This window comes from Abrus precatorius, unplaced genomic scaffold (genome assembly GCF_003935025.1).
Source record: "Abrus precatorius isolate BTA unplaced genomic scaffold, Abrus_2018 Scaffold8, whole genome shotgun sequence".
In the NCBI taxonomy this organism is placed as follows: domain Eukaryota; kingdom Viridiplantae; phylum Streptophyta; class Magnoliopsida; order Fabales; family Fabaceae; genus Abrus; species Abrus precatorius.
The window spans coordinates 27385895-27412063 of record NW_020874428.1 but is presented as its reverse complement, the minus strand read 5'-3'; the positions used below and the strand labels follow the sequence as shown (position 1 = coordinate 27412063).

General features: G+C 34.2%; 5 protein-coding genes across 13 annotated transcripts; 1 reads left to right on the top strand and 4 right to left on the bottom strand.

Moving 5' to 3' along the window:
• The first annotated feature begins 2222 nt into the window (after positions 1 to 2222).
• On the top strand, positions 2223 to 6209 carry LOC113846500 (nuclear transcription factor Y subunit A-1-like). Of its 3 annotated transcripts, none has more exons than XM_027474855.1 (6): positions 2223 to 2351; positions 3712 to 3917; positions 4049 to 4161; positions 4358 to 4429; positions 4675 to 4839; positions 5369 to 6209. In XM_027474855.1, exons 2-6 carry the CDS (start codon positions 3767 to 3769, stop codon positions 5798 to 5800), a joined length of 933 nt encoding a protein of 310 aa, XP_027330656.1. In that variant the 5' UTR covers positions 2223 to 2351; positions 3712 to 3766; the 3' UTR covers positions 5801 to 6209. The 3 variants fall into 3 exon arrangements, with proteins under 3 accessions (XP_027330656.1, XP_027330655.1, XP_027330657.1); XM_027474854.1 differs by having other exon boundaries at positions 2228 to 2351; positions 3630 to 3917; positions 5369 to 6206; XM_027474856.1 differs by having other exon boundaries at positions 2255 to 2351; positions 3731 to 3917; positions 5369 to 6164.
• Positions 6210 to 6488: 279 nt separating this feature from the next.
• Positions 6489 to 9246, bottom strand: LOC113846187 (probable amino acid permease 7). Its single transcript, XM_027474174.1, has 7 exons — positions 9046 to 9246; positions 8721 to 8957; positions 8548 to 8641; positions 8220 to 8434; positions 7965 to 8098; positions 7632 to 7859; positions 6489 to 7397 (listed from the first exon to the last, which is right to left on the bottom strand). Exons 1-7 carry the CDS (start codon positions 9116 to 9118, stop codon positions 6996 to 6998), a joined length of 1383 nt encoding a protein of 460 aa, XP_027329975.1. The 5' UTR covers positions 9119 to 9246; the 3' UTR covers positions 6489 to 6995.
• A 1078-nt stretch (positions 9247 to 10324) lies between these two features.
• On the bottom strand, positions 10325 to 16767 carry LOC113846117 (probable amino acid permease 7). 7 transcript variants are annotated; one of them, XM_027474036.1, is made up of 8 exons: positions 16625 to 16762; positions 12895 to 13005; positions 12559 to 12792; positions 12379 to 12472; positions 11983 to 12197; positions 11748 to 11881; positions 11405 to 11632; positions 10325 to 10829 (listed from the first exon to the last, which is right to left on the bottom strand). In XM_027474036.1, exons 1-8 carry the CDS (start codon positions 16725 to 16727, stop codon positions 10428 to 10430), a joined length of 1521 nt encoding a protein of 506 aa, XP_027329837.1. In that variant the 5' UTR covers positions 16728 to 16762; the 3' UTR covers positions 10325 to 10427. The 7 variants fall into 7 exon arrangements, with proteins under 7 accessions (XP_027329837.1, XP_027329841.1, XP_027329842.1 ...); XM_027474040.1 differs by lacking the exon at positions 16625 to 16762 and adding an exon at positions 13210 to 13582; XM_027474041.1 differs by lacking the exon at positions 16625 to 16762 and adding an exon at positions 13093 to 13154.
• A 1708-nt stretch (positions 16768 to 18475) lies between these two features.
• On the bottom strand, positions 18476 to 24733 carry LOC113847151 (probable galactinol--sucrose galactosyltransferase 1). The gene is made up of 13 exons (XM_027476058.1): positions 24189 to 24733; positions 23659 to 23921; positions 23476 to 23566; positions 23094 to 23142; positions 22870 to 22961; positions 22679 to 22786; positions 22446 to 22580; positions 21949 to 22359; positions 21701 to 21842; positions 21522 to 21589; positions 21294 to 21428; positions 20947 to 21164; positions 18476 to 20853 (listed from the first exon to the last, which is right to left on the bottom strand). Exons 1-13 carry the CDS (start codon positions 24377 to 24379, stop codon positions 20477 to 20479), a joined length of 2280 nt encoding a protein of 759 aa, XP_027331859.1. The 5' UTR covers positions 24380 to 24733; the 3' UTR covers positions 18476 to 20476.
• On the bottom strand, positions 18832 to 19236 carry LOC113874600 (oleosin S1-2). The gene has a single exon (XM_027512817.1). It carries the CDS (start codon positions 19234 to 19236, stop codon positions 18832 to 18834), a length of 405 nt encoding a protein of 134 aa, XP_027368618.1.
• Positions 24734 to 26169: the final 1436 nt, after the last annotated feature.

Genomic DNA, 26169 nt, shown 5'->3' with positions numbered 1-26169 from the left:
TTGGCCACAAATTGAAATGTCTCTTTAGTCTGTAATATGAAAAAAAAGTGATATGTATAGAATTCCTTTCTTTCTCATGTCTGTGTCATATGATTTAACTCTGACTAGTTAGTAACGATCAAGTAACTTATTTTCATCCATCCCATTATTCATCATCAATACTACTACTTATATATTATAAACCATCAACGATATTCTTTTACGCTTCTATATATGATTGAGGGTGAAAAAATATGAGCGAACTAGTAAGAAACAAATAAAGAGATCAACAGCAGAAACTAGTGCAGTATCTGCTTTCACTTAAATCCATATTTAAGCCAGGTGTATATTATTACTATAGCAAGACAAGGTGGCCAGTAATTCCTTTTCCCTGGTTACTAAAATTTACTTTGCTTCATCTGTATTAATTCATCTTAATGCATGCACTGCCTAATTGTTATTTATTTTTCTTTTTTCAGCATTGCTATTAAGTACAAAAGAGTTTGAAAAATAAAGGTGGATGTATTTCATTGATTGAGGAATAAGTTGAAAAATAATATTAATAAAAAATAAGAGTTTGACGGCAATCACGCCACCTCTAATGTATATGTTTTGTTTTAATCAATGTTCATAAATGACTAAAGTTTTCGCATTATACAGTATTTTTTGTTCAGTTTTCCAAGAGTATAAGAGACCAACAATTCCAAAACAAAAATTCCTTCAAACTATATTGATTGATCCACCTAGATCAAGATGTATATTTTCTCATTCAGTATGTTAATATGATAGAATTAAAATGAAGTGAATTTTTAATAGGTAAATAATCATGATTAAGTTGGCTTAAGACCTCATTTACCATTCAATTCCACAAATCACGGTATACAAATACGAAAGAAATAATCTTCAATTAATGTCCCCCCCCTGAAAGGCATCATCACCGGCATAAAGTCGTCGCAGTCATAGTTTGCATTACATGCATTTTGTGAAATCAATTAACTATTTCAACATTCTCACACACCAAGGAAATTAAAACCTAATGAAGCGACTTTTTTATTTTCATGGGTGGTCAGAAAGAAAATTTAGTTGAACATTGGAGTAACACCCGAATTTGATTTGATTTTGAAAGTAAAAATACTAAGAAAATTTTTCTTTTTCGGTCAATAAAAAACTAAGAAATTGAAGGTGGCAACTGTGTCAGTCGATCGGGCCGTGAACACCTTAAGTGGGTTGTGGACTGCGGTGTCTTGTTTGGTCATATTTCATTGCCATTTGGGCTAACAAATGCTCTGGCATGGACTTTTATTTGGTACAAGTTATAAACTATGTTGACAAAAACTTAATGGAGAAGCAATGGACTATAAGTTTGACCAAAAACAAAACCCAAAACTAGGCGATTGCTGCAATCTTTTGTTCTCTTCTTGCAGATTATAAGTTACTAAGTTGACAACTGCACCTCACCAAAGGATACTTTACCAATTGCAATGATAAAATTAAAGTCGTGCACTCATTGCTTTTTTCTGGGCTGCCACGTGGAGCCCATCTCTGCACTTAATTTATTATAGCAATATAGGTGGATGGATGTCATCTGAAACGAAAACAACCATTGAATCAACATAATTAAAAAACTAAATTCATACGTTGACAAATACATTGAACTATTTTTAAACAAATCGAAAAATAAAAGAAGCCCTTAAATTGGCAGGAGTAAAGAAAATATCAAACCGACAAACAGAGAAAAAAATATTAAAAGTCACAAAATTTAATTGACAACATTCAGATATGATGCAAAATTGTCTCAAATAAAAGATAACACTTAAAAAAATGAAATTGGAAATGTGACTGGCAGGTGAGGGTTACCTTTTCCCACATTTTGAAGCAAAGAAACTGAGGAAATTTATAAGGTGGAGAATCAATAATTGATCCCAGGAAACTAAAAAAGATGTTTGCAAAGGAAGAGGGACACGTGGCTGATGTTGCTCCAATTCTGGGACGGTGTGGTCCCCACTACAAGGCCACGCGTTCCTTGTATTCTGCTGGTCAAGTGCGTGTCACGTGGCCCAGAAATTTAGTTTCATTTTTCTTCTTAGGAGGCTATGATAACCTCACCCACCCCATCTCACTCGTAACGGCCCTACTTTTCCCTCTCATTCAATCCACGTGTCCCTTCTGAGAACGACCACGGGCCCACATGCGATGACGTCATCATAAGACGTCACTTGAAATTTAAACGGGCAACACTGGACTTGCTAGTCTTGTTAAGATTTTTTTGTTTATTGTTTTTATTTTCACTTTCATTGTTTATTATTATTGTCATCAATTTCTCAATGCTCAGTTCAGAAGTGAACTGAGATACCAAAATCCCAATATCTAAGGTAAGCAAAGTTATTGCCCTCCCCCCCCCCCCCCCCCCCCCCCCTCTCTTTTTTTATGTATCTCCTTAGTCAGCCGAGGAATTTAATTGGATTGTGATTCATTCTCTTTTGGAGACATTTTGAGGATTAGGGTTTTTGGTTGGGGATGTCTTTATGTAATCTAGGTGGAATTATTCTGTGTTTTGCATGTGTGAATTCTGGCAAGGTATCACCCCAAACCTATCCTTTCTGGTGGCATGTGATGTGGGGAATTTCTTTTTGTGCTGGGTTGGTAGCAAATATGGGAAAAAAGGGGGGAGAATTGGGATTTTGGAGCTTGTTCTGGGGTCAAATAAAGTTCAAAATTTGTTGATATTTCTGTCAAATAGAGCTCACTAGCTAGTATTTATTTGCTTCTCTGACTGATCGCCAAGGTTGCATGTGGGAGTATCCCCTGGTGCTGTTTTTGTGACTAAACATGGCAAAAACAAACGTTGCTGAATTTTAGGATTTTGTTCTTCCAGAAATATTTTGTTGTTGGTTTGGAGTTTAAATACTTTATCTTCTTCTTTAAGCATCTACGATTCTCGCAGAAGATCAAGTATGAGCAAAATGAAAATTATTTGTTTTAAGCCTCTGCTTGCCTTAACAAGTATGATCTTTTCATGATGAATTATAATAATTTTGATAAGGGGTTTTCAATTTTCTTTAACTTGCATGTTTTATAATTTTATACACACGAGCTACGAGATGTTTTATTGTGGCTTTATTATCAAGCAGCATGATGCATGGTTACATTATCAAAAGATGACGTTTTTCAAACCTTTTAAAATTATGGAAAAAGAGGAAATGTAAAGAGGTCTCAATTGGAGTTGTGTTCCAATGTCGCCCCAGTTGTCAACACAGGCTCAAATGACATTGTTATTTCCCTCATTTATAAGTTTCTTGTGATCTCAATTTTTTACACACTTTCGTTTAACTTTTCTCTAAATCTTTTATTCATTACTAAATCTAAGAACTAAAACTATTGAGACTTCCTATAAATTGTGCTTGATATCATATTGATAATTTTTTACCCGTAAAAGGTTGTATATTAATGTTTCTGAGACATTTGCGGCAACAGCTTTCATTTAATCACATGATTTTGTTTCATAAATACTTTATTTATTCATTCTTTTAATGCCATTGGAGGGTCTCTTATTGTAAAGGGGAATAATCACTGTCTGTATTGACTTTTATTTATCTTGCCTTTGTTTTGGCAAAATGAATAAAATTTGTATATCCAATATAATTTTGTAGGGATTTGAAAATGAGATATGCAATCCAAATCTGAAACTGCAAATCAACTGAGGTCTGATCCACATTCCTTTACACCTAACAGTGTTTATTCTGAAACCCGGTGGTGAGGCATTTAGTAGAATCCTGTCTCCCAAGCAATGTCAGGGGCAAATGCATCCAATTCATCCTTACTTGAACGTCCTAGTGGTGATTCAGTATCTAGTGAAGATCAATCTTTATCCAATAATGGGTTGAATGAGGAAGATGATGATGCCACTAAATCACAACCCATTGCTCCTAATCAATCCGGTACTTTAGACTTCATTGTAAAGAAAAATACAAACATTAAAATACGTAAATAGAACTTCTACTTACATTTGGTGCCTCAATTATGTTAAATTTTATGGGGAGACTGAAACACAATGTTCAATTCTTGGTAGGAAATTATGGACAAGAACACCAGGGGATGCAGCATTCTTCATCATTTGTGCCTTCAGTGCGTGATGATTGCTTTACACAGGCTCCACAGTTGGAACTTGTTGGTCACTCAATTGTAAGGCTTTGGATTTGTTTTTTCTTTATCATCATTATTTAGCACCAAGACAAGGTGCAAAGTTCTTATCTTTATGTGTTTATAGCATAAATCTTTTTGCCTAGTCTTGCATACCTAATGATGAAGAATCAATTGTGGAAAAAGTTGTTGCATTGTGCATTTTTTGTAATGGATTATTCTAATTCTTTTACTGCAGGCATGTGCTTCAAATCCTTATCAGGATCCTTATTATGGGGGCATGATGGCAGCATATGCGCACCAGCAGATGGTATGTGAGACTAACTAGTGTTCATGCATAAAAAAATTTCTACATGTAGTCTGTCAGGCTCACTGATCTGATTTCTCATAAATCAGTCTGGTAAGAAATGTAGTTGGTGCCTTTTCCTGAAGGATAGATTCTTCATGTTATATGAAAAATTTGTTTCATGCTGTTTGGTCTATTTTCCTGTATCAAACAATGGTGCTATTGGGGTATCATTGTGATAAATAACCATATTGTATTTTCACTATTAGGGATATGGTCCTTTTATGGGAATTCCTCATGCCAGAATGGCTTTGCCCCTTGAGATGGCTCAAGAGCCTGTGTATGTGAATGCCAAACAATATCAAGGAATTCTGAGACGAAGACAGGCTCGTGCTAAAGCAGAGCTTGAAAAAAAATTAATAAAAGTCAGAAAGGTACAAATGTCCACCAGCTGATGCTTCCGTATGCATAGTTGTTACTCTTTAGTTTGAGTGCTGCTTTATCTTTTTTGAAAAGTGATATCTAAACACATTTCAGGTTTGGGATATTTATTCTAGTATGTTTTTTTATGCTGTTCTACAACCAATTTCGATTCTGCTAGGCTAAAACTTTTTCATTTGACACAGAGGAGTTAGTGTATATCTACCAAGGATAGGATCAAAGTAAGACAATTGGAAATCTAGTAACATAGACCTTTAAACATTTTAAAATCAGTGTAAAATTTAGTGCAGAGTGTTCGCTAGCCTTAATGTTTAATACTTTGGACCCCAAAAGACTCTCTAAAGCAAGAAGGATTAGATGTTAAGGAGCAGATTTTCATTAATGTTTACTCAGATATATGTAAAAAATCAAAATTGTTTTGAATGAGACAGGTTGGCTCTAGTATAGTACGAATGCTTAATATTGTGTCCATGCAAATCTGGAATCCTCTTCTGGGATATGCTAACTTCTATTTGTTCACAGCCATATCTTCATGAATCTCGGCATCAGCATGCTATGAGAAGAGCAAGGGGCAGTGGAGGACGTTTTGCAAAGAAAACTGAAGGGGAGGCTTCACACCACATGATCAAGGAAAAGGATATGGGAACTGGTCCGGTCCCATCGTCACAATCAGTTAGTTCATCTGGTTCTGAACCTTTGCCCTCTGACTCTGCTGAGACTTGGAACTCTCCAAGTGTGCAACAAGATGCAAGAGGAACTAAAGTGCACGAGAGATTTGACGAACAAAACTATGCAAATGGTAGAGGGTCCTACCATAATCATAATGGTTTGCAATCATCATCAATTTTTTGTTTGCACTCAGGTGAAAGAGTGGAGGAAGGGGACTGTTCTAGTCAACAACGAGGAAGCATCTCATCTGAGCACATGTCACAGAGGCGTCTTGCTATTCAGTAAGTTACTGCATGGGGATGAATGGATGATGCTAAGGTTGGTTTGTATCCAAGTGAAATAGTAGGTTCGTTATGTATATGTAAACATATTGTCAATTAGCATGCGGCAAATCATTCTTGGCTTTGTTTCCGGTGTTAATGATATGGGAATAAGAATGATTGATTGGACTATGTTACCTGTATCGTTGAAGTCAACCAATCGTTCATTCTTTTCTCTGTTTTTATTTTATTTTATTTTATTTTATTTTGTACAAAGATAGTAGTTAGCGAAGTCAAACTTGGATGGACGCTCAGATCACGGGCTTTGTTCTACTGACTCTCTCCTTTGGCAGCATTATATATGTTACTCATCTCACCGCTTATTAATGTTAAATATGGGAGATCATATGAGAGAATCACCGCATGATTGCATTATCGATCGTCTTTGGGTTTTGCCATTTCACTTTTATTTTTCAGTGTGATCAGATTATTGGTCAACTAAGGTTGATTTTGTGACGTTAACAAAGCTTACAATAACAATTGGGTAATCAAAACACGAATGATGTTTTGGAGGAGGTCGCAAGAATACAAGAATTTTGCTTCAAAAATAGTCTCGTTAATGTTTTCTCCCAACAATTTAGCTGTGATCTTGACAGTATCAATCAATAAAGACATTCAAACAAAATAAAAGATAGTACTGGAATTTTTCCCAAGGAATAGAATAGTCCACTTTCAATTTATTTGTTTAACATAGTGGTTGAGGAAATAGGAGTGTTGAGTTCACCTATTCCACTTGAAGGCACCTTCCTGAGGTCTAGCGGGGTGCCAAACCAAACGTGAGGGTGTAGTTCCAACTTAAAACCTGCGATGCACAACACTGCTTCCATGGCAACAATTTACATCTTAAGAATTACCTCTCAAAATACACGAAATTGACTAGTTTCTCAAAAAATCATGCGATGAAGCACGTCAGGTATGGCATAAAGCTTGTGCAGCGGAATCACGTCGCACAGCTATATTCTTGGAATACCTGAATAGCAAATCCTTACATTCATCAGTGTTCCCCGCAAAATCTTATGCTTTTCTACATCAAAATCCTCCTAATGTAAAAGAGAGAATCTGAATGTTTAATGTGGGTTTTCAAAGGAAATAAATAGAATGCTATTTGAATCTAATTCCTTGGCTCCAATACCTGGAGTCCGAAAAGATATTAAAGCTTCTCAGCCTATTTTTTCAGTTACTATTCCTTTAATGCATCCAGTGAGAGTGAACAGTCCAAACACAAAACCAAAAATGCTGAAAGTCCGAAGCAGGACCCACTTAGTCGTCCAAGCTACAGTACTTGACTGATTCAAGTATATTTCCACTGGAAAATGTATAGTTAACGGCCAAAAAATAAGGCTACCCAAAACTCCCAAAATCTGATTGAAGTATGGAAAGATCATTGCAATCACAGTTGTTGATACAACATAAGCAGTTCGGAAAGACAGGCTGAGAACGTTTAGTTCAAAAGCTGGCAGCAACGGGAGTTTCCACATATATGTGTGATTCACAAATTCACTGTCTGGGAATTTAAAACGGAACCAATTCTCAACAGTGGCAAAAAGTGGCTGACTATACACCTGCACCAAACAAGGTAGATGGGAGTTAGATGAACACGTATATTCTAGATACGAGTAGACAGCAGATACATCACAAAAAGCAGAATTGGGATAATGTGTAAACTTAATGATAATTTCGTAACACGCTACTCCAGGACAAATGATGGAGAATAAAGGAATCAAAGAGAGATAAAATGGGAAGACCATACTAAAAATTGACAACGGTATCTTTATACAAATTTAATTTATACTTACCTGATATGAACCAACTAGATGAATCACTATGCAAGCGTTAGCAAAGTTTACAAGCCAGTAAGATTTGGAGGATCCAAACCCTGTTAAAAGGTTTCCTGGTGTTTTATCACCAAAGGCAGCATATCCAGCACCTCCACAAGCGAGGTACACGAATGTTGTGACAGCGACTGATATTACCGAGGCCTTCTTCATGGTTTGGTTTTCTGGTGGAGGCGATTTCAAAGTATCCTTCAAGGATTGTAATAAGTTACATCAGCCTATATAACTATTAAAATTTTCGCCAGAGCTGTCGTAAAGTTACATTTTGGTTATCTGAGTTCAATGGGCACATACCTGTATTTCCATAAGAATTGTTGAGAATGGATACGAAAATGATATGTCACCAAGTGCTTGAGAAACAAGCCATAGCTTTTCAGTTCCACTAGAGGTACTGATTCCCTCAATGCTGCCCTCCACATGTCCATTTTCTGAGTAAATTATCATAAAAAAGTTATATACTTCTATCTATATATTTTCTAGCAAATGTCCTCGCACAAGCCAATCATTGAGCCTAAAGAAAGATTCCAATAATCAGATATGAAAGCATACCTATGGTTTTTGCAATGGAAAGCCCCATTCCTATGAAAGAATAAGTAAAAGACATAATTGCAGCAACAACTGACAACCATTTGATGTTATGGAAGTTGGGTATCTGTGAGAGAACAATTTGAATAGCCCCAAAAAGCAACATATAATAAGCATCCACAATTTCACATGCTGCTTCATCCCCTTTTTGGTGGAAGCATATTGAATTTTGGATAGCTCTGCAGCCACAATAATTTTGGTACGGTGAGATTCTTGGTATTGGATTCCCAGTGAAAATTTCTGATTTTGCAATCCATAGATAAATGGGGGGAAAAAAAATTGACTGACACACCTCAAGCTAATAGCTGTAGTAATGACAAAGGCAATTCCAAAACCATACAAACTTATATTAACAAGAAGGCCACTGAGTCGTCCATTCCCCACTCCTGTAACAACCCATTGAGGATCTAATTGAATACTTATCTAAGTGGTTGATTTGTTGTACAATTAAAGAATAAAAGATACCCATATGCAATTGAACAACATCAAGGTAAGAGGCACTCCTGTGAGGACCATATTCTGGATTGGGATGACGATAAGTGTTGCATAGAAGGAACGAAGAGAAGAGAGTGGTTGAAGCAATGAGGAGAACGGAGAAAGGGCCTGCAAGCCATCCAAGCTGTGCAATGCTCCATGGAAGAGACAACACTCCCGATCCTATCACCCCTGTCACTATGTGTGCCACTGCGCTCCACACCGTTCCTTTAATTACAATTATTCAATTCAATTAAATTCAATTGTGAGAGATAAATCAAATTTCAGAAACACTTAAGAGAGAGGAAAAACGAACCTGTTCTTACAAGAGATTGGGATTGGGTGAGTAACAAAGGGATGTCGTCACTTGACGCAGAAGCCATACCCATTTTGTCAGATTTCAAATCCCAACAATCAAAATTTCATCTTTTTCTTGGTGTGTTCGGAGATTGGAGAAGCAAGGTTGAAGAAGAACCTCCCAAGAGACAGAACGCCCAATTATATTTTTTAATCTTTTATTGTCTATCGCGGCGACAAATATTTTAATATATTTTGAAAACTAATGTGAGAATATGTTTTATTTTTATAATTTATAATAACTTTTATTCAATAATTAAAAATGTATTAGAGTTACTTATATATATTATATATATATAAATATAACAGGAGGGAATAAAATATTTTTATATACAAATTTAATATTAATTTATAAATAAGCCTGAATATTTTATTTTTATTTTTATGAGTAAGAATAAAATTTTCTTATGATAATTGAGTATAAAATTATTAAATTTTCTCGTAGCAATTGAATATAAATTTAGTAAATTTATTTATAACAATTTACCTTATATATGTTATTTTTTATGAAAATAATGATTAATATCTTTTATAAATTTGTGGTAAAAATCCTAAATCCTGGGAGAATTTCATTTTTTCAAGTTAAGAGTCGATAATTTCTTATGTCAAACGTCATCATAAAAAATTGTTAACATGTATTCATTTGCAAGTTGATGTTCTCCACATTTTATAGATTATTTTAAAATTTAACTCGTTTCTTGTACCTTTTCTCCATTTGTCACTTGCAACCCCTTCAATTTCGCGTTGTGAAGCCTGCAAGGTCATAAATCTCTCACATGCTCCTCTTCTGTGTTTGGTTTTAATTTTTTTGGTCAACTTTGGGGGTTATCATTATTATACACGGTTGTTATTATTTATATTATAAACGTGTTTTTATTTAGACCCCAAAAAGGAAAAAGCCTGGGTCACTTATATTATGTAGCGACATGATAAGAAGGGTTGCGTGTCGAATCTCAATTTGTGGACATGCCACGAACTGTGATGGTTCCGTGTCGCACTCGATTCGTACAAGTACACTAAAAAATGCTAACTTATATTAAGATTAGATTTGTTTCTTTATTTTATTAAGATTAGGATTTGGAAGCCTTTTTAACTAACATTTATTACAAGCAGTGCTAGATTCTGTGCGTGTATGTTTAGGTAGCATTACGATTACTTTAAGATATCCTTGCTTTCCCCTTTATTAGCTCTAAAAGAATTATATAGTGAAAAAAAAACAACTTATAAAACTCTGTTATTTTCATAAATGTCACTATTTCAGAATGCCTCGATTGGAAACTGACTTACATGAAAGACAAGCCAACAACGCGTAACAAACTAAAACAAATGAAGCACCCTTTGTCAGCTAAGTTTCTGGCTTATGATTCCTTCAAGCGATCCAACTAGACCCAGTAATGACATTAGCAAACAAACAAAGCTAAATACCCGAAGGACAATCCATTTGCTAGACCAAGCTTCAATTTTCTTCTGCACAAAGTACATCTCTACTGGGAAATATATAGCCAATGGCCAAAAGCTTAAGGCTCCCAACACTCCCAGGACCTGATTGAAGTAAGGAAATAGGATTGCAAGTCCAGTTGTGGAAATCACATAGGCTGTTCGAAAACATAACCTGAACATGTTTATCTGAAAAGCTGGTAATAAAGGCAGTTTCAGTTGGTACAAATTATTCACAAAGTCACTGTTGGGGTATTTTCTTGCACCCCATCTGTCAGCAGCACCATATATTGTCTGACTGTAAATCTGATGAAAAAATCACATACAAGAATCACAATTATGATTTGTTATGTATCGTGAAAGACAGTGAAATAATACAGCCATGGGGTAGTTGAGCCTTTAGTTATAATAACATTATCACTACAGTATACGGGTATCTTGCATATGGACAAAAATTCAGATAAGTTAAAATTTATTGTTTAATTTATTTTATTTTTCCAAGAAAGATTATATAAACGATTTCTTCTGAAAAAGGCATGATTGGAAATTCATAAGGAATTCCTTGAAAAGAAAAAGTTAGTGAATATTTTTTATGCTCTCCTGATCATTAAGTATATTGTATATGTGCTATGCGTTAGAATTAATGCTTCTTTTAACCTGATTAGTTTTGGTTATTCACTAAAATATACGGGAAGCAAGTGGTAATTTTCTAATCAAACCACAATACCACCGACCTAATACCGAATCTTTCATGAAATTGGAATTAGTGTGAGCTGTCTCAATTATAATGTATAAAGATCATTTAATAATATAGCTGTCTAATAGCTGTCTCATTTATGATCTTGTCAGTGTTTGTCAACTTTGTTTAGTAGCACTAATACCTGATACCCTCCCACCAAATGAAGCACGATGCAAGCATTAGCAAAGTCAATGAGCCAGTAAGGCTCGTAAAATCCAAATCCTGTCAAGAGGTTTCCTGGTGTTTGATCTCCAAAAGCTGCATATCCAAAGCATGCACAGCATAGGTAGAAGAATGTTGTGATGAGGATAGCAATCATGGAGGCCTTTTTCATGGTCTTATTTTCTGGGGGAGGAGACTCTAAAGTATCCTTCAGTCAAAATAAAAAATAAATAAATAAATAACATCAATACTCTACTTCAAAAGTAAATTGTGTCTTGTGTCCCATACACCTTTTTCCCACCAAATTGGAATATGAAGGGTACCTGTATTTCAAGGAGGATAACTGTGAATGGATAGGCAAAGGCAATATCACCAAGTGCTTGGAAAGCTAACCATAACTTGTCAGCTATATTTGAAGTTGGTACTCCTGTTACACTTCCCATAATTGTTCCATTTTCTGCAAGTTCAACAATAAGTTTAATTCCATTGTTGTCTTTTAGCTCTTTGAATTTACAAATAAAGGAGACCTTGAATTCTAATTATGAAAAATAACCTCACCTACTACTGTTTTGATGCCAAGTCCTAAACCAATAGATGAGTATGAAAAGGACATTATGGCTGCAACAACTGAAACCCATGCCATGTTGTGGAGATCTGGTATGAATGACATTACGATCTCAACAACGCCAAAAATCGCCATGTACATGGAATCCCCATAGTTACAAGGAGCATCATGCCCTTCCTTGTGATAACAATTTGATTTCAGAATCGCTCTGGATTTGAAGAAAGACCATGTATGATTAGAACAATGAACAAATAAATAACTAAGCCAATATCTCTAATATAACACTTCATAGAAAAGCAACAGATGCAAGTAATAATTGAAACACGAACTCATAATAGCATATAAATCATGGCGATCTCATTTTACGTGGGATTTAACTGGAAAAGTACCTCAAACAGGTTCCTGTGGTAATAACATAAGCAGTACAAGCCCCATACAAGCTCAAATATTGAAGGGAACCAGCCAACCATGTCCTTTTATCGCCTAAACTAATAAACACAATTAGATGACAGTTCAATGGAACCAATCTGAACTTGGGGTAAAGTGATTGTGCAAGAGCAAGGAAGTACCAAGATAGATTCTAACAGCATCCATGTAAGAGTAGTTTCTTTTCCCACTTACAGGATCCATAGTTCTGTAACAATCAGATAGGAGGAAAGAAGAAATTAGGGTGACAAATGCGCAAAAAAGCAACACGAGTGGTCCCGCAACCCATCCTAATTGGGCAGTGCTCCATGCAAGAGAAAGAACACCAGCACCAATAATAGCTGTAATGATATGAGCCACCGCACTCCATGCAGTTCCTGGTAGAATTGATGAAGGACTAAAATTTCAGGACTCTAATTCAAGAATATGAAAATGGAATGGTTATGGTTATGGTATGGTCCAAAAGAATTTTACCATACCAGTCCTCTTGGCACGCCCATCATCATCATAAGTGCGAGAACCGCTCCTAGTTATTTGGAGAGAGTTTTGAAATGCCATTCTTATCAAAGCATACAACCCAATGGAGTTCACTGTAAATGACTAACAGTTAATGACAATTGGACAAACTATATCTTACCTACTTGAATTGAAAATTATGTGTATGCTTGGTTACTTACATAATTTTAGTATGCATGTGACATGCTCATGAAATTTAGAAGGAGGATGCAAAGATGACGTAGATTCTGTGAAGCTAAGAGGGTGTATAGGGTATGAGGATAAGCTTTGGAGGTACCCTTTTAATGAAAGACCATGCACTTATCATTAGAACTTCCAAATAATGGCTCTGTCATGTTCTCGTGGAGTATGTTGTCTCTATGCTCAAGACAGCGAAAATGATTCAGCACATGTTAAGTTATGCGTCTATCACCCTTGAGCGTGCTTTCTTTTAAAGCTACCAAGAATAGCTTATGTCCTCTAAACGTGCGTTCTTTTAGTCAACTTATTCGTGAGGAGGGGTAGTGTTGGAAGATTGAGAATATTCTGAAAATACAGAACAGTTATGTGGAGTTTGAGAATATTGGCATTTCCCTGAATTATATCCTTTGAATTGAAAGCACTCTTAAAAATTGTTGCCATTTGGAACGTCTATGGCTCATATTTTCCAACCGTTCATTATCATATACCTAAGGCATTTTGCGTCTACCTTTTTTGACTTCAAGGAACGTATGGCAAGTCTTGATTTCATTGAAGAATATGTAGAATAGGTGGCCAAAAATGGACTTAAATCAGTGCCATTGTGGTCCTTATCATTATCATACTTAAAAGGCCCAGTTTGTTGTGCTCCATTCACACTTCAACGCAAGAACGTACACAAAATTATTAATTCCATTGAAAAATATGTAGAATTATTACCGTAAAAGCAACATCATTCTTAAGTTCAATAATTGTACTGCTCTGACTTTAAACTCTATTATAGATTGGGGCCATTATATGCTCAAGGAACCTAGTGTTTACTTTTTGCCATAATTACAACGTGAATGAGCAAAATTTCTCAGTAGTTTCGGTCTATATACGTTAATGTAGCAGGTTTGGTCCTCATCCGAAGTCAGAGTTGGATCATCTGTTAATAGTGTGTTTCAATTTACATTTTAAATGATTATGGCGTGTTGATAACAGAAGAAAAAAAAAATTGCTTATAGCGCGTTTGAATTTGCATTTAAATATTTATAAATTTGTGTTTGTTTCAATATTACTAGTAACTTATATTCAGTCGATATGAACAAGGTCTGTTCAAACCTATAGTTTTAAATTGCAATTTGCTCCTAACAATTTATTGGTCGAAATTTGCTGCGTAGTACAGAATTTCAAGGAGCATGCAGAATTTCAAGAAATGCTGCAATGATCGTGGCCCATGTGATTTATGTCCCTTCCTAATTATTTTGCATTTTTAATTTAATATTTAACCACTAATATATACTCGTTCCTCTTGGCACCAATTTTGTTTAGTACAATATTGCAATACCCTAATGGTTTATGCTATTTGGTTTTTTGTTTTTGGTTAAATGGTCAATAATTCTTGGGCACACTGCAAAACTTGTATGTATTCTTTGACTAGGTTGAGATTTTTTTGGGCTGAGCCTAGTAACTATAATACACCCATAAAACCTAGCCCAGCCCGTTACTAGGAAACGTTGATAGAGCAAATTTGAATAATAATAAACACGATAAAAAGAAATATAATGTATCTAGAGATTATTAATAATGAACCATCATGGTCTCAATAAAATAAAATAATAAACTATCATGATTCAAAAATCACCTTATACAAATTTGAAACAATTATAAAAGAAATGTTTACTGTAAGCTTGATTTTATTTTCAACTTTGATTTCGTAAACGGAGATGCCCTTTATCTAGATATTTTTTAAATTTTTGAAATGAAAAAATTTAGGTGCAGTTTCTTTAATATCGTTGGTGTCGTTTATCGATCAAAATTAGAATTTTATCCTAATAATATTATATGCAAAAATTTTATTAATATAAAAATTTAAGTTTATTTTGTACAAATTGACAACAATTATAAAATAAGACAAAAGCTTTGTCCTTTTTAAAATGAAGCTCTACGAAACTTTTGTTTAAAAAATTATATATTATTCGTTAAAAAACATGTTATTCACTTAAAATTGTTTTTCGTGTATACTATTCTTCCTATGAGATGACATATATCGAAGTTTGTCAAAGCAAAACATTGACATTTTCTTAGCTATGTAAAGTCATCACGGCAGGGGAACCATTAAGAGCACTTTGATATTCGTATATAAAGTCTCAAATTATAACTTGATTAAATGCTTATTTCTTATAGTTTTTGTCGAAATTATAGTTTTGAAACTTCAACTAAGAAACCTCATATAACGTAATTGGAGTTGAAAATAATGGTGCAAATTGCAGATCATAGATCTTGTCTGATTACCTGATGCATGTACCAGACGTAATGACATAGGCTGTGGCAGTCCCATATAAGCTCACAAACACTAGCACTCCACACACCTTGCGCCTTATCTCTCCTAATTCATTACAATATTAATTTCTTAATCATATATTCAAAGCCATTGATTTAATAATATTTCACAGGAAAATTCTGATGAGAAAAAATCTTAACAGCATGAACCTACCCAAATAAATCTTAACAGCATCCATGTAGGAGGTGCTTCTAATGGTGCCATGTTGAGGATGAGGGTATCTGTAGCAGTCAGAAAGAAGGTAGGTTGAAAAAAAGGTGCTGAATGCAAAGAGTATAGTGAGGATGGGACCAACAATCCACCCCAACTGTGCCACAGACCATGCTAGAGACAGCACCCCTGCTCCTATCACGCCTGTTATTATGTGTGCCACCGCGCTCCACACATTACCTTGCAAATCACGCCCATAAATTAAACTTGGAGTTATCATGAAAGAGACAGCTTTTTCTTTTGAAAATAAACTATTTTTTTTTAACTATAGTACTTGTAAACTAGAGAAATCTTCTTCTATATATTTTTAAATTAATAGTTGTAATTTTTTAATAGCTTAAAAATAAAAAAATATTAATATTTTTTTAATTAAATTATTTATTAATTTAAAATTTACGATTAAAATTGTTTCACGTGTAAGAGTGAGTCTCTTAATTATAAAAGATATCATAAATTTTACTTTAAATAAACATAATTTCTTACTGATTAGATTAGGTGTTTAGTTATACTAAACTCCTCTTTTATAAATGCTTTTTAAAATATTTATCAACGAGAATGAAATGTTTTTATTAAATGTGATCAATTACTCAATTTTTGGGTTTTTAACCTGTTGAATTCTTCTTCTTTTTTATTTAGTTGTCACTAATTAAAATTCTTAATAAACACGGCACTCGTTAACAAATCGTATTTTAAGATGAAAATTGGAATATTTAAAACTGAAAAAAAAAAACAAAAAACTATTCAGCTGCTACCCGCCATTCACAGACCAATCAGTCCAACAAATATTTCAGGGTTTCTGTATCTAACTCGGACTACCATTCAATGCTATCTACTTGGTGGGAAAGACAGAGCTTATATACATTGTAAATGAATGTCTGAAGATTAACGATCGAGGATAAGAAAACTATAACGAGGACTACCATTTAATTACTAAATTTATGACATAAACTATTATTTATAACATAAATTTATAGATATACCTGTTCTCCTAAGAGGGTGTTCTCCTAACACATTGCGGGAAGAAAAGCTTGGAATCAAGAGCGAGTTCTCTAATGATTCCTCATCCATAGCTTCAAGGTTCATCGATGTGCTCCTCAATGATCCCCAGGAGTGAGTTGTGCATGAACATATAATAAGCGTTTCTGATATTTATATATAAACACCTAACTAATGGCCCTCAGCGTCTGGTCTTCGTGATCAGAACATAACCCTTTTACATTTATGATTATCAATTATTAATACATAAAAGTTTTAGTTATAATCTAAAAAATAAACAGTCGTGTCCTCGTTTTACATGTAATAAAAGATTGAATTACTTTCAATTTTAAAGATAACAATAAATAACTTATATTGTCAAAATAAAACGTATTAAAAATAGAGAGTTAATTAATTTATGATATTGAATTTTATGTGTATTGAATTATATATAATAATACGTAGTTGTAAAATGTCAGAGGATTGGACACAAGTTGTGAAATTTTTTATATGTTTTTAATTAATATCACTCTTATATAAGTCTTTACTTGTAAAAGAAAACCATCTACTCTAAGAATAAAGAAAACACGGTTGAACTTTACTTGCAGCCAAGCAAAATGATTCTTTTTTCTGAGTTCCAACACGCAATAACTTGATCCAGTATATCATAAACAAGCTAGGGGGGAGCAGTTGCTTGTTAGAAAAGAAAGTGTTAATTCTATTCAAAACAAGGTTAGATATTAAATTTAAACATCCCTCTTAATCAACCAAAAACAAATCACCAAACATAAATTAGTATGCATGCATTCATACTGAAGAACTTCGTGGTGAATGGAACTGCTAAAAAAATTTCAATGCTTGGGTCTACAGTAGAGTTAGCTCTTTGCCGAACATATATACATACTTCAAGAGTAATGTTTTGGTAGCTTTATAATAATTTAGATCTTGATTTAATATAATTTTTAATCCAACATAATGTATATATGACTGTCTGACACTATAATTTATCTCTGTTATATTTACACTTGAAAAATAACGTGATAATTGCGCCAACTCTTATTAAGCAATTACTTGTGCACCTAAAATTTCCCTTTGCTGAAATAAACGATGCAATAAGCCACAAGTTATAACATAGCAAATGCTTTTCTCTTCAAAACTTGAGATTTTCCACTCAAACAAGAACACTTCTAAAGTGCCGTTTGCCAATCATAACCATGTTTGATAATCTCTCTTTATTCTATTGTTGGATCATAACCACAATCGTTAAGATACGACTTGGAAAAAGTTACGTGCTTCCCACTACACATATACTAGCCATATAACCATTCTAAATTTACATAAAAGGGTGTTATGTATGTGCCCATTATGTGATGCAAATGGTTATTATGAATTATTAATAAACATACAAGAATATTAAGAGTAAGTATTTTTTAAAAAAATTAAGTTTACCATCTTATTATAACATTTTTATCTGTTAATTAACAATTATTTTATTTATTGGATTAATTTACTTCTTCTATTTTCTCTAAATCCTTATTGAAATGCATATATTTTATTATTTATGTGATGGAAGTAATTTGTTATGCATGAGAGAAGTCTACACATTAGAAAAAAAAATACAATAAATAAAAAAATATTGTCTAAATATATTTCAATATACAGTTCACTGCGTATATTTTTACTAATGAAATTGATTTTAAAGTATTTGAATGTATAAAATAATCACCTATTACACAAATTGAATAGGCTTAGTAATGAAATGCATCTCATATTCCCAAGAGAAACCTAGATTTGAATCCTATTTCAACTATCTTTTGAGTTTGTATCACAATAAAATATAACATTTTGTAATTAAGAATCACCCAAGCTTAAACCGGGTTAAGGGTTTTCAAAACATCAATATTATAACACACATTATATATATATATAAAACAGTAAAAGCAGAAGGTAAGACAATTCCCTACATCAGGGTCAGGGCAACAAAAAAAGAAAATAAAAATAATATAGCAAAAGGCTGCATCAAACATTACTACATTGACATCAAAAGAAAAAGGAATTTGGGCCTTCTTTAATTTGGACCCCCAACAAAAAAACACAGAAAAAACAGAAAAGGTGACTAGATACTCTCTTCACTTGTGCTCCAATAATATCAGTTAACACTTGACAGCCGACACCATAACCATGCTTTGGTTCTATACTTCAATTACACCCTTTAAGCTGTGTTTGTTGCAAAATTATCAGTCCAATAATCCCCTCTCTTTCTCTTCATGATGTGGGGTTGCTCCCTCAACTTGCTCAAACCCCCAATCCTCACTCTAATTTCCCTAGTAAGCCATCCGAAAATTGAAAGACCAGTGAGAGCCATAACCGTAGCAAGAGCAAAACCAACCAATGTTCCCACAAACACAAGGCCAACACCCACAAGCAAGGGACTAAAGAGCAAGAAAAGGGGTGAACACACCACAAGAAGCGTGGTGGACACCAAAAAACTGAATCCCATCATCGCCAACATGGGTCCTCCTATGGCTATAGCTGCCACTGATGCAGATAGCACCGTCATGATGGAAAGTTGGCGTGGTTGGTGACCAAATTGAACTTGTTGATTGTAATCTGCCATTGGTTTTTGTTTTGCTGCTTTGTTTCAGTGATAGTGTTACACTACTTTATAATTTAGGCATGTGAAGTTGCTGAATAATGCTTCAAAGTTCTGAAAGGTGTCAATTTTAGATCAAAGGTGGCAGCTTTTTGTGTCTACACGTGTGAATAGCATGGATGCAGACATGGACATGGTGACACATCATTAACAGTTTTTTTTTCCTTTAAAAAAATGATCTTTGGTTTGGTAAGGTGAAGGTTGGATATACATGGAATAATGGGTGATTCGGATTGTTGGAAAGGTGGTATATATTTGCACTAAGCAAGTTTTGATTGGGAAACAAATTATCACCGACCCAGATTTGAGAGCAATGACATTTACATGACTTTCTGGGCCTCACTAACAAGAAGCTTCCACCCTAAAGGCACCATCACAATTTTCTCAGAACTCAACTTATTACTTGTTGTCAAAACAATCACACAGCATGAGTGTCAAGTGAATAAAAATAAACAATAGCAGTGACTTTTTTGGAGAAATCATGGGATTGGCATTTAACATTTGGGAGCGATTGTCAATTTAAAAAAGTAAAGGAATGTGATATACGATAGTACAATAATTGGAAAGCCAATTGTCAAGTGATTTTGGAGAATTTACATCAATGAACAGGCTGAAAATAATTTAGTTTAATTTTATCTCAAGTGTCTAATCATTTTTTTTAAAGCCTTTCTGATTAGTTTCATTCATATATCATAAATTGTGCACTTAACCTCTCTCATAAAATCACGTTTTCTTTTTTTTTTACACACTTTATGAATTTCTGTGTCAATCATATTTCTTTAATTAATTCCACAATTAAAAAATAGTTTTCTTAGTTATTTTATAAAAATTTGTTAGCATCAATCTTTAAAGTTAAATTTAAAAAATTAAAAGTAAATTTTTTTATTAAGAAAAAGTTTATTACATGTGAAATATGATAGTGTAATTACTTTTTATTAATAAAAAGTTTCTATTAGATTTACTTGCCAATAGGAAATATAAGCCAGCTCAAGAAATTTTTCTTGGGCATCTGCATTCTCGTATATATTACGAGAAACAGGTAGAAAACATTGTAATAACATTCATTAATTTGCTTCCGGTAGGTTACACTGAACCATAAGCATTTCCTGCCACTACTCTACAACATTCATCAAATTGTCACCAACTATGGATACCCTATAAGTCTATAACCCCCTCATCGGAATCTGGAGACAAAATCTCCGATTCAAAAATCAATAGAAATGCTCCATTGGTATAACTCTTTCTCAGGCACTCTCAAGTCAATAGTCAACAATCCATATTCTTCCTCATAATTGAATTCCACCTCTTCTGAATCAACTGTTATCAACCTAGGCCGAGATGATGAATAAGCACCAAATTGGCCACATCCACGGACTTTCATGGCTACATTTGTACTTCCATTAGACCCCAAATTCAACTCTTTTACAGCCCCTCCTGAATTGAACATCTTCATTAAACCAATAGGAGCAAATTTTATTTCATTGTCCAACTCCTTCACGGGAACAACTGTGAAAACTTCATATTCTCGTGATTTCAAGGTAACTGGAATAGATGCATCCTTTGGAAGGTAAACCACTCCTCCTGCAAAATGACATCATAAAAAGACCATTATACAAAAGAAAATTTGGGTTCATTTTGAAACCTTTAGAAGTCATTTCAAGCCTTAAAACATACCTCCAACATGAAAAAATATAATGGTGTCTCCTTCCCATTTATCATCTGCTACCCTGGATAAATAGTCAACATCTTTAGCTCTAATGACACCTGTGACAGTGCCTGGATTCTCATCGTGGATAAGGTTCTTCTTGCCAACATTGCACCACCCAGCTCCTTGGCAGTTGAATACCCCAACAACTCCAGAAAAATCATTCATGTTCCAAATCTTCAGGAGACTGCAAAACAGCACTCATTGAGTTAAGAAAAATATTACATACTATATTCTTTAGTGGAAAGTAAAGAATTAGATACTATATCAATTGGTCAAGTATATTTTGGTAGTCAAATCATTTTGGATTCTTCACCTTTTTCCATCTCTAGCAGGGTCAGTAAACAAACAATCCTTTGTTGGTCTTCCTGGAAGTTTAGCCCTTAATATAGAACCATCAGGTAGTGCAAGCTTCTTCAAAAGATTGAAGTCATGATGTCCAGGCTTGTCACTGCACAATATAAAAACATCCTTAGGTAAGATATCATTTATCCAATTCAGAAACTACTGAAAAAAGAAGGCATGATCATCGATCACTACTCACCTGACATAAATAGGACATCCCCCTACTGCTCGTGCAGCACCATGATATTCAGCCATTGGATGTAAGCTCTGCATGCATAGAAAATTCAAAGTTAATCAAAGACCCTGAAGAAGCAAGTACATGTTCCTTTTGAAAGAGAAAAAAATAATAAGGGAAGGATCCCGTATTTGACCACTTACATGAAACATATCCCAATCTGGCTGCATAAATTCTCCAAGGAATATAGTATTGTAAGCAACTGATGCAATGTGAATCGTGTGGGATGCAGGGTCTCTAGGCCAGAAATCATCTGATGCTCTAATAACAGCTGAACGCTTTGCACTACACAATCAAATTCATAAAAAAAGAAAAACATCATTGTTAATAAATAACTCTAGAGGAGTGGTCATAAAACAGCATTTACTTGAGTTTTAGAAGCAATCCATGCCTGTACAATCCATCTGTGTTGTGACTCATGCAACATATGATTCCATTGTCAGGGAAGTTCCTAGAGATTGATGCCTCCAATGCTTGGTGGTACTTCCTTGCAAGTTTCACCCTCCCACCATGTCCTGCCCCAAGAGTTTCAAGGATATTCTGAACATCAACTTTGACACCATCAATACCAGCAGATGCCAGATATGAGTGGAGTTCATCATAGAAGTGAAAAACTTTCTCAGGATTCACAAGGCCAAGCCCATTGATGGCAATAGTTGTCAAAGCTTCATCTGGTTGATTTGACTCAACTCCAGGAGATGAGACAGGGAAGGCCATCTTTGACTCATAGTGCTCCATGCCAGTAACCCCAGGTTTAACACCACCCCAATATCCTGTTATTGCATGCCACACATATACGTACCTGTAAACTCAAAGGGGGTAAGTATGTATGAACCAAATATCTTGAAACTTTGAAGAAGCAGTAGAAATAAAATGAAAATGGCATACTTTATATCATGCTCTTGTTTGATTTCACTGGTAATATGATGTAGTCCAAGAGCAGGGTCCTCTACACGTTCACCTTCCTTGCCATCTTTCTGGAACTTGTGATTCTCTTTGATGTGTGTTAAGCGATTTGCAAAGCTGTTGGAGAAGCAAGCAAGAAAGTGAATTACGCTTATTCAAAATTATAAATGTATAGAATTACAATCTGATAATGAAACTTAGAAAGATGGACCCACTTGGCTGCACTATCAGATTTCCATTCAACAGCATTGGGGTCCAAGCCAACAGATTGCCATCCATCATCAATTATAACAAACTTAGCAGGAATTCCACCTTTCTCAAGGCTGCAAAATAAAATATTAAATTAATGTCTATGTGATGCATAAATGTCATAACTATGACCATAGTCCATGGAAAGAAGTAATACCTTTCCAATCCTTGCTTCACATTCTCTGAAGTGACATTAGTATAGAAAGCATCCCATGTACACCACCCAAACCAGTTCAACATATCTGGCATCTGAATTCAAGTAGGGGAAAGAACAAACAAAAAAAAGGGGGGGAAATTTAGAGGTAATGAAGTTAAAGATACAGTGTTCAGACATAAAACCGTCCAAGAAGCTTCAATTTTAGGGAGGGAGTAGACATGTACCTTCTTTCTCTCACGATGAGCAAATGTCTGTAAGTGTTTCTCAACAGTCCTGAACCGAGCAAAACAAATAAAATCAGTAAGTTGATTCATTTAGGCATCTATGAAAAACGCGGTACATCCAATAGCTTGGTTAAGATAAAACAAATATATTAAAGTAATTAACATGATTTAAAAACCAATTTAAGAGTAAAGTGAATAATTCCAAACCGAAGGCTCTATGTATAGAACTTGATCACTGATACAAACCAAAAATTAAGCAAGATAATGAAACAGACACAAAACAGAAAAAAAAGAAAAAAGATGCTAGGAAATTTGAAATGGTATAAAGCAGGTAGTGTTAGGAATAAGTTAAAATTATTGAAAGGTTGTAGCTTGTACTCACTTGACAGAATTTGTTATGACTTCATAAGGGTCAGATCCAGCTCCAATAAATACCAAATGAGTGCCATCAAATTCCTCAACAGCAGGACAACCTGCAATTAAACACAGATTTCATCATTCTGAACCACCACAACAAATGAATAAACTAATGAAATGAATGGTTTTTCTTCTCAAGAGTACATACCACTTTCTACACATATCTCAATCTCGTTCTGATCATTCCCCTGAAGGACTGCTCTGAAATCCCCTTCCAGAAGCGGTAAGAAAACTACATAGGTAGCAGCAGCATGGTCTTCTCCATTGCCGACCCCTCCATCAATATCAGAGCCATCGTGTGCTTCAACAAGCAAGAACTGCGTCTCAATTGGAACTTCATGTCCACAAGTGCCCATTCTCTGTGTCATCCACCACATCTTGAAGCGGAAAACACACATAAATCGCAAGCCCCTAAAGTTAAAATAATAATAATAATTACACTTTAATCAGAATTTCTTTTACCTTAAAATATTAGCAATTTAGCACCAACACTTCACACATAATAAACATACATCAAGTACAAAAAGGAGTTAATAGCAAAAACGCAGCATTCACCAACAAAATGCAGAATAAATGAACACCCAAAGCACAATTTAATACCATACTCAACTATAACAACTCTATTTGACATTAAAGAAACAAAAAGAGAGAATTTGTAAAGAGAAAAAGTAATCATACTGAAGCGTGCCGATAGGGAAGACTCCGCGACTACCCTTTTGATGGGATTGAACACCAATGAATGCCCCATTGAGCAAAGCACCCCCAGATGCAGGAGTAACGAGGAGGTTGTGATGAACATGTGACAACACCTTCTTCCCCAACACCATCAAGTTGCCATCAGCAACAGATATCCCTGCTCCCACAGTCATCTTTTTTTTCTTGTTTTGTTCAAAAGGCTTTAAACAGTAGCAAAGGGGATTGCAGCACAGCAACCCCTAACCTACCACTATTGTTTTGTTCAAACTTGAAAATCCAAATCAGAAGCAGAGGACGTGAGATACAACGAGGCAGGGGAGAGATGGGTATTTATAGCAATTGATAATGACAAGGACACATAATGCTGTGTCAGCGTGGTGCCCAAATTGTTAGGAATTATTGGTATAATTGATGAAGATTTATGCATTTGTCCATCTACGTTACAATGATTATGGATTTTTTTTATCCTATGTTCGGTGGCGCTAACCTGACCCATTCAGTTGAATACTTCGGATGTGGTCTTGTATATTTTCACTTTTGTAAGCTATACTATTTTATATGGTTAAAAAATGCGGCGACTAAGAAGAAAGGTAAGCTAAGCCTCATGTGCGACCATTTTATAAAATTCTTTAAAAAAATTATCTTAAAATTCTTAAACATAAATATCTTATTTTAAAATTATGTGGTAGTTATGCTTATTCTTGAATTGTTTTTCCTTATGTATCAATAATAAAATACGATCATTATTAACTAAAATAAAAACTTGTGGTCACTTTCCCCCAAAACAAAACAACAAATTTGTGGAGACCCGTGAAATTATAGGGAAACAGCATATTGGTGAAAAATATCTGCATCGTGAGTCGTGAAATGATCTACGTGGCATTTCAAAGATTAGTACATGTGACACATGTTTCAAGAAATTGGATTTTAGGCAGAAAAAATCCGATTATGAGTGAAAGGGGGATGAATGATCCAGTCCTGCTAAGGTACACGTGACCCTTTTGGAGTGGCGTTGGTGTCTCTGATATTTTGGGTGCAATTTGGCTCGAGGCTACGTCATGTGGCGTGTGGATTCATTCCAAATCGTTCATTCGTTTTGTTGACAAGTTGTAACCCAACTTTGATTAAGGGAAGAAAAAAACGGAGTGTGACGTCAGAGAGGACCTATACAATAATACGTGGCAGTGACGTGGACGCTAAGATTGAACCATCACAGCTCGGATCCGACTTGGCATTACCTGTAAACATTTTAAATGACACTTTAATTTCATATACTATTGTAATTATTATTCTGTAAAAGTTCTACTAAACCTATATATGCCACCATAATATGTATAAAAAAATATTATATATATATATATAAAAATTTAAAAATTATTATATTTAATTTAAATTTAATGATTAGTAAAATAATAAATTATAATTTATTAAATTTAAATTAAATAAAAAATTCAGATTGAATGTAAGAATTTTTAAAATTATACCAGTGTAAAAAGATCTTGTCTCATATATATATATAATAAATTTTTTCATATTTTTATAAATTTAAAATTTTTTATATTAATTTAAATTTTATGTTTAAATAATAAATTATAATATATTAAATAAAAATTTATAATATAAATTTTTTTAAACTTACACTTTACAAAATATCAAATAATCATCTTTTAGAATAATATTTTATGTTTAATTTTTTAAACTGAGTTTAAAAAAGTCAATAATTACAATCGCACTTAAACTAAAGACAAATTTAATTAGAATAATTCCTTCCATATTTGTTAATATAATCATTGAGCATATAATAGCGTCTCAAGTCAAGCAAACAATAATTGGAATTTGAAAGAGAATATGTAGCTGCGATTGCTATTAGGTCTGACACGTAACATTGTGACCGATACAGCAGAAAATGAAAAACTTTGGTCAATTAGGGATATTTACGTGATTATGATTCAATGCAATCATG

Bases quoted from the DNA above. Each gene is read 5' to 3' on its own strand.
- LOC113846117 (XM_027474036.1), bottom strand. From the start codon at position 16,727: ATGAACCTTGAAGCTATGGATGAGGAATCATTAGAGAACTCGCTCTTG. The intron at 13,006-16,624 runs GTATATCTATAA...AGTCATTTACAG, and splicing joins ACACCCTCTTAGGAGAACAG to TGAACTCCATTGGGTTGTAT. The intron at 12,793-12,894 runs GTATGGTAAAAT...CAATTCTACCAG, and splicing joins TGGGCGTGCCAAGAGGACTG to GAACTGCATGGAGTGCGGTG.
- LOC113847151 (XM_027476058.1), bottom strand. From the start codon at position 24,379: ATGACTGTGGGAGCAGGGATATCTGTTGCTGATGGCAACTTGATGGTG. The intron at 23,567-23,658 runs GTATGTACTCTT...GTTTAATTGCAG, and splicing joins TGAGATATGTGTAGAAAGTG to GTTGTCCTGCTGTTGAGGAA. The intron at 21,165-21,293 runs GTGAAGAATCCA...GCTGTTTTGCAG, and splicing joins CCTGCTAGAGATGGAAAAAG to TCTCCTGAAGATTTGGAACA.
- LOC113874600 (XM_027512817.1), bottom strand. From the start codon at position 19,236: ATGGCAGATTACAATCAACAAGTTCAATTTGGTCACCAACCACGCCAA.
- LOC113846500 (XM_027474855.1), top strand. From the start codon at position 3,767: ATGTCAGGGGCAAATGCATCCAATTCATCCTTACTTGAACGTCCTAGT. The intron at 3,918-4,048 runs GTACTTTAGACT...AATTCTTGGTAG, and splicing joins CATTGCTCCTAATCAATCCG to GAAATTATGGACAAGAACAC. The intron at 4,430-4,674 runs GTATGTGAGACT...TTTCACTATTAG, and splicing joins CATATGCGCACCAGCAGATG to GGATATGGTCCTTTTATGGG.
- LOC113846187 (XM_027474174.1), bottom strand. From the start codon at position 9,118: ATGGGTATGGCTTCTGCGTCAAGTGACGACATCCCTTTGTTACTCACC. The intron at 8,099-8,219 runs GTATGCTTTCAT...TAATTTACTCAG, and splicing joins TTCCATTGCAAAAACCATAG to AAAATGGACATGTGGAGGGC. The intron at 7,860-7,964 runs GTATGTGCCCAT...CAATCCTTGAAG, and splicing joins CAATTCTTATGGAAATACAG to GATACTTTGAAATCGCCTCC.